This window comes from Salmo salar, unplaced genomic scaffold, assembly GCF_905237065.1.
Source record: "Salmo salar unplaced genomic scaffold, Ssal_v3.1, whole genome shotgun sequence".
Taxonomy (NCBI): domain Eukaryota; kingdom Metazoa; phylum Chordata; class Actinopteri; order Salmoniformes; family Salmonidae; genus Salmo; species Salmo salar.
The window spans coordinates 210,001-221,492 of record NW_025547816.1 but is presented as its reverse complement, the minus strand read 5'-3'; the positions used below and the strand labels follow the sequence as shown (position 1 = coordinate 221,492).

Here is an 11,492-nt window from a genome sequence, read left to right as displayed (position 1 = left end):
TGTAATATACTGTAGAGAGGACCAGACTGTAATATACTGTAGAGAGGACCAGACTGTAATATACTGTAGAGAGGACCAGACTGTAATATACTGTAGAGAGGACCAGACTGTACTGTAATATACTGTAGAGAGGACCAGACTGTAATATACTGTAGAGAGGACCAGACTGTAATATACTGTAGAGAGGACCAGACTGTAATATACTGTAGAGAGGACCAGACTGTAATATACTGTAGAGAGGACCAGACTGTAATATACTGTAGAGAGGACCAGACTGTACTGTAATATACTGTAGAGAGGACCAGACTGTACTGTAATATACTGTAGAGAGGACCAGACTGTAATATACTGTAGAGAGGACCAGACTGTAATATACTGTAGAGAGGACCAGACTGTAATATACTGTAGAGAGGACCAGACTGTAATATACTGTAGAGAGGACCAGACTGTAATATACTGTAGAGAGGACCAGACTGTACTGTATACTGTAGAGAGGACCAGACTGTAATATACTGTAGAGAGGACCAGACTGTACATATACTGTAGAGAGGACCAGACTGTAATATACTGTAGAGAGGACCAGACTGTAATATACTGTAGAGAGGACCAGACTGTAATATACTGTAGAGAGGACCAGACTGTAATATACTGTAGAGAGGACCAGACTGTAATATACTGTAGAGAGGACCAGACTGTAATATACTGTAGAGAGGACCAGACTGTACTTAATATACTGTAGAGAGGACCAGACTGTAATATACTGTAGAGAGGACCAGACTGTAATATACTGTAGAGAGGACCAGACTGTAATATACTGTAGAGAGGACCAGACTGTAATATACTGTAGAGAGGACCAGACTGTAATATACTGTAGAGAGGACCAGACTGTAATATACTGTAGAGAGGACCAGACTGTAATATACTGTAGAGAGGACCAGACTGTAATATACTGTAGAGAGGACCAGACTGTAATATACTGTAGAGAGGACCAGACTGTAATATACTGTAGAGAGGACCAGACTGTAATATACTGTAGAGAGGACCAGACTGTAATATACTGTAGAGAGGACCAGACTGTACATATACTGTAGAGAGGACCAGACTGTAATATACTGTAGAGAGGACCAGACTGTACTATATACTGTAGAGAGGACCAGACTGTAATATACTGTAGAGAGGACCAGACTGTAATATACTGTAGAGAGGACCAGACTGTACTGTAATATACTGTAGAGAGGACCAGACTGTAATATACTGTAGAGAGGACCAGACTGTACTGTAATATACTGTAGAGAGGACCAGACTGTAATATACTGTAGAGAGGACCAGACTGTAATATACTGTAGAGAGGACCAGACTGTATATATACTGTAGAGAGGACCAGACTGTACTATATACTGTAGAGAGGACCAGACTGTACTGTAATATACTGTAGAGAGGACCAGACTGTAATATACTGTAGAGAGGACCAGACTGTAATATACTGTAGAGAGGACCAGACTGTACTGTAATATACTGTAGAGAGGACCAGACTGTAATATACTGTAGAGAGGACCAGACTGTAATATACTGTAGAGAGGACCAGACTGTAATATACTGTAGAGAGGACCAGACTGTACTGTAATATACTGTAGAGAGGACCAGACTGTACTGTAATATACTGTAGAGAGGACCAGACTGTACTATACTATAGAGAGGACCAGACTGTAATATACTGTAGAGAGGACCAGACTGTAATATACTGTAGAGAGGACCAGACTGTACTGTAATATACTGTAGAGAGGACCAGACTGTAGATATACTGTAGAGAGGACCAGACTGTAATATACTGTAGAGAGGACCAGACTGTAATATACTGTAGAGAGGACCAGACTGTAATATACTGTAGAGGACCAGACTGTAATATACTGTAGAGAGGACCAGACTGTACTGTAATATACTGTAGAGAGGACCAGACTGTAAATATACTGTAGAGAGGACCAGACTGTAATATACTGTAGAGAGGACCAGACTGTAATATACTGTAGAGAGGACCAGACTGTAATATACTGTAGAGAGGACCAGACTGTAATATACTGTAGAGAGGACCAGACTGTACTATATACTGTAGAGAGGACCAGACTGTAATATACTGTAGAGAGGACCAGACTGTAATATACTGTAGAGAGGACCAGACTGTAATATACTGTAGAGAGGACCAGACTGTAATATACTGTAGAGAGGACCAGACTGTAATATACTGTAGAGAGGACCAGACTGTAATATACTGTAGAGAGGACCAGACTGTAATATACTGTAGAGAGGACCAGACTGTAATATACTGTAGAGAGGACCAGACTGTAATATACTGTAGAGAGGACCAGACTGTAATATACTGTAGAGAGGACCAGACTGTAATATACTGTAGAGAGGACCAGACTGTAATATACTGTAGAGAGGACCAGACTGTAATATACTGTAGAGAGGACCAGACTGTAATATACTATAGAGAGGACCAGACTGTAATATACTGTAGAGAGGACCAGACTGTAATATACTGTAGGAGAGGACCAGACTGTAATATACTGTAGAGAGGACCAGACTGTAATATACTGTAGAGAGGACCAGACTGTAATATACTGTAGAGAGGACCAGACTGTAATATACTGTAGAGAGGACCAGACTGTAATATACTGTAGAGAGGAGAGGACCAGACTGTAATATACTGTAGAGAGGACCAGACTGTAATATACTGTAGAGAGGACCAGACTGTAATATACTGTAGAGAGGACCAGACTGTAATATACTGTAGAGAGGACCAGACTGTAATATACTGTAGAGAGGACCAGACTGTAATATACTGTAGAGAGGACCAGACTGTAATATACTGTAGAGAGGACCAGACTGTAATATACTGTAGAGAGGACCAGACTGTACTGTAATATACTGTAGAGAGGACCAGACTGTAATATACTGTAGAGAGGACCAGACTGTACTGTAATATACTGTAGAGAGGACCAGACTGTAATATACTGTAGAGAGGACCAGACTGTAATATACTGTAGAGAGGACCAGACTGTACTGTAATATACTGTAGAGAGGACCAGACTGTAATATACTGTAGAGAGGACCAGACTGTAATATACTGTAGTGGGGACCGGACTGTAATATACTGTAGAGAGGACCAGACTGTAATATACTGTAGAGAGGACCGGACTGTAATATACTGTAGAGAGGACCAGACTGTAATATACTGTAGAGAGGACCAGACTGTAATATACTGTAGAGGACCAGACTGTAATATACTGTAGAGAGGACCAGACTGTAATATACTGTAGAGAGGACCAGACTGTAATATACTGTAGAGAGGACCAGACTGTAATATACTGTAGAGAGGACCAGACTGTAATATACTGTAGAGAGGACCAGACTGTAATATACTGTAGAGAGGACCAGACTGTAATATACTGTAGAGAGGACCAGACTGTAATATACTGTAGAGAGGACCAGACTGGGACTGGACTCCACCTGTCCCAGTGGAGGACGTGACGTCCAGCTGGGCCTGTCTCCTCAGCAGCACCTCCTCTCTCTCCAGGGCGACCATGTATTTAGAGTAGGACCAAGATAACTGTTATAAAAGAGACATGTAGTTAGATAGGGACCAAGATAACTGTTATAGAAGAGACATGTAGTTAGAGAGTAGGACCAAGATAACTGTTATAGAAGAGACATGTAGTTAGAATAGGACCAAGATAACTGTTATAGAAGAGACATGTAGTTAGAGAATAGGACTAAGATAACTGTTATAGAAGAGACATGTAGTTAGAGAGTAGGACCAAGATAACTGTTATAGAAGAGACATGTAGTTAGAGAATAGGACTAAGACAACTGTTATAGAAGAGACATGTAGTTAGAGAATAGGACTAAGACAATTGTTATAGAAGAGACATGTAGTTAGAATAGGACCAAGACAACTGTTATAGAAGAGACATGTAGTTAGAGAGTATGACCAAGACAACTGTTATAGAAGAGACATGTAGTTAGAGAATAGGACCAAGACAACTGTTATAGAAAAGACATGTAGTTAGAGAGTAGGACTAAGATAACTGTTATAGAAGAGACATGTAGTTAGAGAATAGGACCAAGATAACTGTTATAGAAGAGACATGTAGTTAGAGAGTAGGACCAAGACAACTGTTATAGAAGAGACATGTAGTTAGAGAATAGGACCAAGACAACTGTTATAGAAAAGACATGTAGTTAGAGAGTAGGACTAAGATAACTGTTATAGAAGAGACATGTAGTTAGAGAGTAGGACCAAGACAACTGTTATAGAAAAGACATGTAGTTAGAATAGGACCAAGACAACTGTTATATAAGAGACATGTAGTTAGAATAGGGACCAAGATAACTGTTATAGAAGAGACATGTAGCTAGAGAATAGGACTAAGACAACTGTTATAGAAGAGACATGTAGTTAGAGAATAGGACTAAGACAACTGTTATAGAAGAGACATGTAGTTAGAGAGTAGGACCAAGACAACTGTTATAGAAGAGACATGTAGTTAGAGAGTAGGACCAAGACAACTGTTATAGAAGAGACATGTAGCTGGATAGGGACCAAGACAACTGTTATAGAAGAGACATGTAGTTAGAGAGTAGGACCAAGACAACTGTTATAGAAGAGACATGTAGCTAGATAGGGACCAAGACAACTGTTATAGAAGAGACATGTAGTTAGAGAGTAGGACTAAGACAACTGTTATAGAAGAGACATGTAGTTAGAGAGTAGGACTAAGACAACTGTTATAGAAGAGACATGTAGTTAGAGAATAGACTACTTTTAGAAGAGACATGTAGTTAGAGAATAGGACTAAGACAATTATTATAGAAGAGACATGTAGTTAGAGAGTAGGACTAAGATAACTGTTATAGAAGAGACATGTATTTAGAGTAGGACCAAGATAACTGTTATAGAAGAGACATGTAGTTAGAGAATAGGACTAAGATAACTGTTATAGAAGAGACATGTAGTTAGAGAGTAGGACCAAGATAACTGTTATAGAAGAGACATGTAGTTAGAGAATAGGACTAAGACAACTGTTATAGAAGAGACATGTAGTTAGAGAATAGGACTAAGACAACTGTTATAGAAGAGACATGTAGTTAGAGAATAGGACCAAGACAACTGTTATAGAACAGACATGTAGTTAGAGAGTAGGACCAAGACAACTGTTATAGAAGAGACATGTAGTTAGAGAGTAGGACCAAGATAACTGTTATAGAAGAGACATGTAGCTAGAATAGGACCAAGATAACTGTTATAGAAGAGACATGTAGTTAGAATAGGACCAAGATAACTGTTATAGAAAAGACATGTAGTTAGAATAGGACTAAGATAACTGTTATAGAATAGACATGTAGCTAGAATAGGACTAAGACAACTGTTATAGAAGAGACATGTAGTTAGAATAGGACCAAGACAACTGTTATAGAAAAGACATGTAGTTAGAATAGGACTAAGACAACTGTTATAGAAGAGACATGTAGTTAGAATAGGACCAAGATAACTGTTATATAAGAGACATGTAGCTAGAATAGGACTAAAAGGTGTTTACCTGTTGGCTAGGGTAAAGCAGCTCTCTGCTCCCCTGTAGTCCTCTGTGTTTCTCCTCCTGCTCCTCCACTTCCTCTGGAAACCTCTCCACTTCCTCCTGGGCTCTCCTCTCCACTTCCTTTTCCTCCTCTCTCCTCCTGCGGCGCTGCAGTTTAGCACTCTGTTTGTTCATGCTGTTCTGCAACAGTGGCAGCACCTCCTCCTCCTGCACACCGCTGCTGAACGACAGGAACTCTGGCCACAGCTTCAGTAGCTCACTGAACACACACATCTACTACACAGAGAGAGAGAGAAACATAGAGAGAAACAGAGAGAGAGAGAGAGAGAGAGAGAGAGAGAGAGAGAGAGAGAGAGAGAGAAACAGAGAGAGAGAGAGAGGTCAGATAGAGATAGAGAGATAGATAGAGAGAGAGAGAGAGAGAGAGATATAGAGATAGAAACAGATAGAGAGAGATAAACCGTATATATATAGATAGAACAGAGATAGAGAGAGAGAGAGAGAATATAAAGAGAATATATATATATATATACTATATATATATATATATATATATATATATATATATATATATATATATATATATATATATATATATATATATATCGCAAATATAAATGTATATATATATTATATATATGTTCATATATATATATCATATATATATATATATATATATATATATATATATATATATATATATATAAATATGTAATTATATATGTTCATATATATATATATATATATATATATATATATATATATATATATATATATATATATATATATATATATATATATATATATATATATATAGAGATATATAGAGAGAGAGAGAGAGACAGAGAGAGAGAGAGACAGAGAGAGACAGAGAGAGAGAGACAGACATAAGGTGAATATACATATATAAGAGCGTCTGCTAAATTACTGAAATGAAATGTATACAGGATCCTTGCAATAGTCAGGTATACACTGAGTGTACAAAACATTAGGAACACCTTCCTAATATTCCCGTTCAGTCGGGACATGGACTCTACAAGGTGTCGACAGCGTTCCACAGGGATGCTGGACCAACGCTTCATACCGTGTCCAGTTGGCTGGATGTCGTTTGAGTGGTGGACCATTCTAGATACACACAGGAAGTTGTTTAAACACTCAAACCGGTGCGTCTGGTACCTACTACCAAACCCATTTCAAAGGCTCTTCAATCTTTTGTCTTGTCCCTTCAACTCTCTGAATGGCTCACCTGGATTCACCTGGTCAGTGTGTGTCATGGAAAGAGGAATGTTTTGTACACCCAGCGTATATCGCTCTGTCTGTCTGTCTGTCTGTCTGTCTGTCTGTCTGTCTGTCTGTCTGCCTGCCTGCCTGCCTGCCTGCCTGCCTGCCTGCCTGCCTGCCTGCCTGCCTGCCTGTCTGTGTACCTGAGCCTCTCTGAAGACGTAGGGCCCCATCTCGCCCCTCCTCTCCAGGATGTGTGAAGCCTGCTCTGGGGGGATGTCTATCTGCAGGGCCGGGGGGACGGAGGACTGGATGAAACAGCTGATGATGGTGGACACCTTGTCCTGGACTACAGCCTCCAAACAGTGGGAATGACACAGATCCTAATGAGGGAGGGAGGGAGGGAGGGAGGGAGGGAGGGAGGGAGGGAGGGAGGGAGGGAGGGAGGGAGGGAGGGAGGGAGGGAGGGATGGCATGGGGGGGTGGGGGAGGAGGGAGAGAGGGAGGGATGGATGTCATGGGGGAGAGGGAGGGATGGATGGAGGGAGGGATGGCATGGGGGGGAGGGAGGGAGGGATGGATGGAGGGAGGGATGGCATGGAGGAGACAGATCTATTATTAATTCAAGAAGATTACCAAGGCCCAGTGTAGACCCCAGAGATAACAGCACCAGATTACCAAGGCCCAGTAGACCCCAGAGATAACAGCACCAGATTACCAAGGCCCAGTGTAGACCCCAGAGATAACAGCACCAGATTACCAAGGCCCAGTGTAGACCCCAGAGATAACAGCACCAGATTACCAAGGCCCAGTGTAGACCTCAGAGATAACAGCACCAGATTACCAAGGCCCAGTGTAGACCTCAGAGATAACAGCACCAGATTACCAAGGCCCAGTGTAGACCCCAGAGATAACAGCACCAGATTACCAAGGCCCAGTGTAGACCTCAGAGATAACAGCACCAGATTACCAAGGCCCAGTGTAGACCCCAGAGATAACAGCACCAGATTACCAAGGCCCAGTGTAGACCCCAGAGATAACAGCACCAGATTACCAAGGCCCAGTGTAGACCCCAGAGATAACAGCACCAGATTACCAAGGCCCAGTGTAGACCCCAGAGATAACAGCACCAGATTACCAAGGCCCAGTGTAGACCCCAGAGATAACAGCACCAGATTACCAAGGCCCAGTAGACCTCAGAGATAACAGCACCAGATTACCAAGGCCCAGTGTAGACCCCAGAGATAACAGCACCAGATTACCATGGCCCAGTAGACCTCAGAGATAACAGCACCAGATTACCAAGGCCCAGTGTAGACCCCAGAGATAACAGCACCAGATTACCAAGGCCCAGTGTAGACCCCAGAGATAACAGCACCAGATTACCAAGGCCCAGTGTAGACCCCAGAGATAACAGCACCAGATTACCAAGGCCCAGTGTAGACCTCAGAGATAACAGCACCAGATTACCAAGGCCCAGTGTAGACCCCAGAGATAACAGCACCAGATTACCAAGGCCCAGTGTAGACCCCAGAGATAACAGCACCAGATTACCAAGGCCCAGTGTAGACCCCAGAGATAACAGCACCAGATTACCAAGGCCCAGTGTAGACCCCAGAGATAACAGCACCAGATTACCAAGGCCCAGTGTAGACCTCAGAGATAACAGCACCAGATTACCAAGGCCCAGTGTAGACCCCAGAGATAACAGCACCAGATTACCAAGGCCCAGTGTAGACCTCAGAGATAACAGCACCAGATTACCAAGGCCCAGTGTAGACCTCAGAGATAACAGCACCAGATTACCAAGGCCCAGTGTAGACCTCAGAGATAACAGCACCAGATTACCAAGGCCCAGTGTAGACCCCAGAGATAACAGCACCAGATTACCAAGGCCCAGTGTAGACCTCAGAGATAACAGCACCAGATTACCAAGGCCCAGTGTAGACCCCAGAGATAACAGCACCAGATTACCAAGGCCCAGTGTAGACCTCAGAGATAACAGCACCAGATTACCAAGGCCCAGTGTAGACCCCAGAGATAACAGCACCAGATTACCAAGGCCCAGTGTAGACCCCAGAGATAACAGCACCAGATTACCAAGGCCCAGTGTAGACCCCAGAGATAACAGCACCAGATTACCAAGGCCCAGTAGACCTCAGAGATAACAGCACCAGATTACCAAGGCCCAGTGTAGACCCCAGAGATAACAGCACCAGATTACCATGGCCCAGTAGACCTCAGAGATAACAGCACCAGATTACCAAGGCCCAGTGTAGACCCCAGAGATAACAGCACCAGATTACCAAGGCCCAGTGTAGACCCCAGAGATAACAGCACCAGATTACCAAGGCCCAGTGTAGACCCCAGAGATAACAGCACCAGATTACCAAGGCCCAGTGTAGACCTCAGAGATAACAGCACCAGATTACCAAGGCCCAGTGTAGACCCCAGAGATAACAGCACCAGATTACCAAGGCCCAGTGTAGACCCCAGAGATAACAGCACCAGATTACCAAGGCCCAGTGTAGACCCCAGAGATAACAGCACCAGATTACCAAGGCCCAGTGTAGACCCCAGAGATAACAGCACCAGATTACCAAGGCCCAGTGTAGACCTCAGAGATAACAGCACCAGATTACCAAGGCCCAGTGTAGACCCCAGAGATAACAGCACCAGATTACCAAGGCCCAGTGTAGACCCCAGAGATAACAGCACCAGATTACCAAGGCCCAGTGTAGACCTCAGAGATAACAGCACCAGATTACCAAGGCCCAGTGTAGACCTCAGAGATAACAGCACCAGATTACCAAGGCCCAGTGTAGACCCCAGAGATAACAGCACCAGATTACCAAGGCCCAGTGTAGACCTCAGAGATAACAGCACCAGATTACCAAGGCCCAGTGTAGACCCCAGAGATAACAGCACCAGATTACCAAGGCCCAGTGTAGACCCCAGAGATAACAGCACCAGATTACCAAGGCCCAGTGTAGACCCCAGAGATAACAGCACCAGATTACCAAGGCCCAGTGTAGACCCCAGAGATAACAGCACCAGATTACCAAGGCCCAGTGTAGACCCCAGAGATAACAGCACCAGATTACCAAGGCCCAGTGTAGACCTCAGAGATAACAGCACCAGATTACCAAGGCCCAGTGTAGACCTCAGAGATAACAGCACCAGATTACCAAGGCCCAGTGTAGACCCCAGAGATAACAGCACCAGATTACCATGGCCCAGTGTAGACCCCAGAGATAACAGCACCAGATTACCATGGCCCAGTGTAGACCCCAGAGATAACAGCACCAGATTACCATGGCCCAGTGTAGACCCCAGAGATAACACTCCCAGTCCAGTTTTCATGGATAAGGCCAAAAATACAATGCTTACATTTCCTTCCCTTTTATGACAAAATAGTCACATGTAAGAATATAACAATAGAAGTTATGTATTTCTATGTGTAAAAAGGTTTGGTACAGCCTTACCTTGTACCTCTGGACCTCCAGCCAGAACAGAAGGTTTGGTTCAGCCTTACCTTGTACTTCTGGACCTCCAGCCAGAACAGAAGGTTTGGTTCAGCCTTACCTTGTACCTCTGGACCTCCAGCCAGAACAGAAGGTTTGGTTCAGCCTTACCTTGTACTTCTGGACCTCCAGCCAGAACAGAAGGTTTGGTTCAGCCTTACCTTGTACCTCTGGACCTACAGCCAGCTCAGAAGGTTTGGTTCAGCCTTACCTTGTACCTCTGGACCTACAGCCAGAACAGAAGGTTTGGTTCAGCCTTACCTTGTACCTCTGGACCTCCAGCCAGAACAGAAGGTTTGGTTCAGCCTTACCTTGTACCTCTGGACCTACAGCCAGCTCAGAAGGTTTGGTTCAGCCTTACCTTGTACTTCTGGACCTCCAGCCAGCTCAGAAGGTTTGGTTCAGCCTTACCTTGTACCTCTGGACCTCCAGCCAGAACAGAAGGTTTGGTTCAGCCTTACCTTGTACTTCTGGACCTCCAGCCAGAACAGAAGGTTTGGTTCAGCCTTACCTTGTACCTCTGGACCTACAGCCAGAACAGAAGGTTTGGTTCAGCCTTACCTTGTACCTCTGGACCTACAGCCAGAACAGAAGGTTTGGTTCAGCCTTACCTTGTACCTCTGGACCTCCAGCCAGAACAGAAGGTTTGGTTCAGCCTTACCTTGTACCTCTGGACCTCCAGCCAGCTCAGAAGGTTTGGTTCAGCCTTACCTTGTACTTCTGGACCTCCAGCCAGAACAGAAGGTTTGGTTCAGCCTTACCTTGTACCTCTGGACCTCCAGCCAGAACAGAAGGTTTGGTTCAGCCTTACCTTGTACCTCTGGACCTCCAGCCAGCTCAGAAGGTTTGGTTCAGCCTTACCTTGTACTTCTGGACCTCCAGCCAGAACAGAAGGTTTGGTTCAATCTTACCTTGTACTTCTGGACCTCCAGCCAGAACAGAAGGTTTGGTTCAGCCTTACCTTGTACTTCTGGACCTCCAGCCAGCTCAGAAGGTTTGGTTCAGCCTTACCTTGTACCTCTGGACCTACAGCCAGAACAGAAGGTTTGGTTCAGCCTTACCTTGTACCTCTGGACCTCCAGCCAGAACAGGATGTCATTCTCCAGGAAGTCTCCCTTCAGAGAGACGAAACGCCGGAACTGATGACATGTGA

The 11,492-nt window shown here is 44.0% G+C and overlaps 1 protein-coding gene across 1 annotated transcript in view; it reads right to left on the bottom strand.

The window, feature by feature from the left end:
- Nucleotides 1-3,507: 3,507 nt before the first annotated feature.
- Nucleotides 3,508-11,492, bottom strand: part of LOC106593541 (regulator of G-protein signaling 22) — a gene marked incomplete at its 3' end in the record, with an annotated part of 43,575 nt that continues 35,590 nt past the window's right edge. The window contains 4 exon segments of the mRNA XM_045711610.1: nt 3,508-3,607; nt 5,598-5,867; nt 7,019-7,198; nt 11,401-11,492. The exon segment at nt 11,401-11,492 is cut by the window's right edge and continues 70 nt beyond it. Of these exon segments, the coding sequence (XP_045567566.1) occupies nt 3,508-3,607; nt 5,598-5,867; nt 7,019-7,198; nt 11,401-11,492 (642 nt within the window).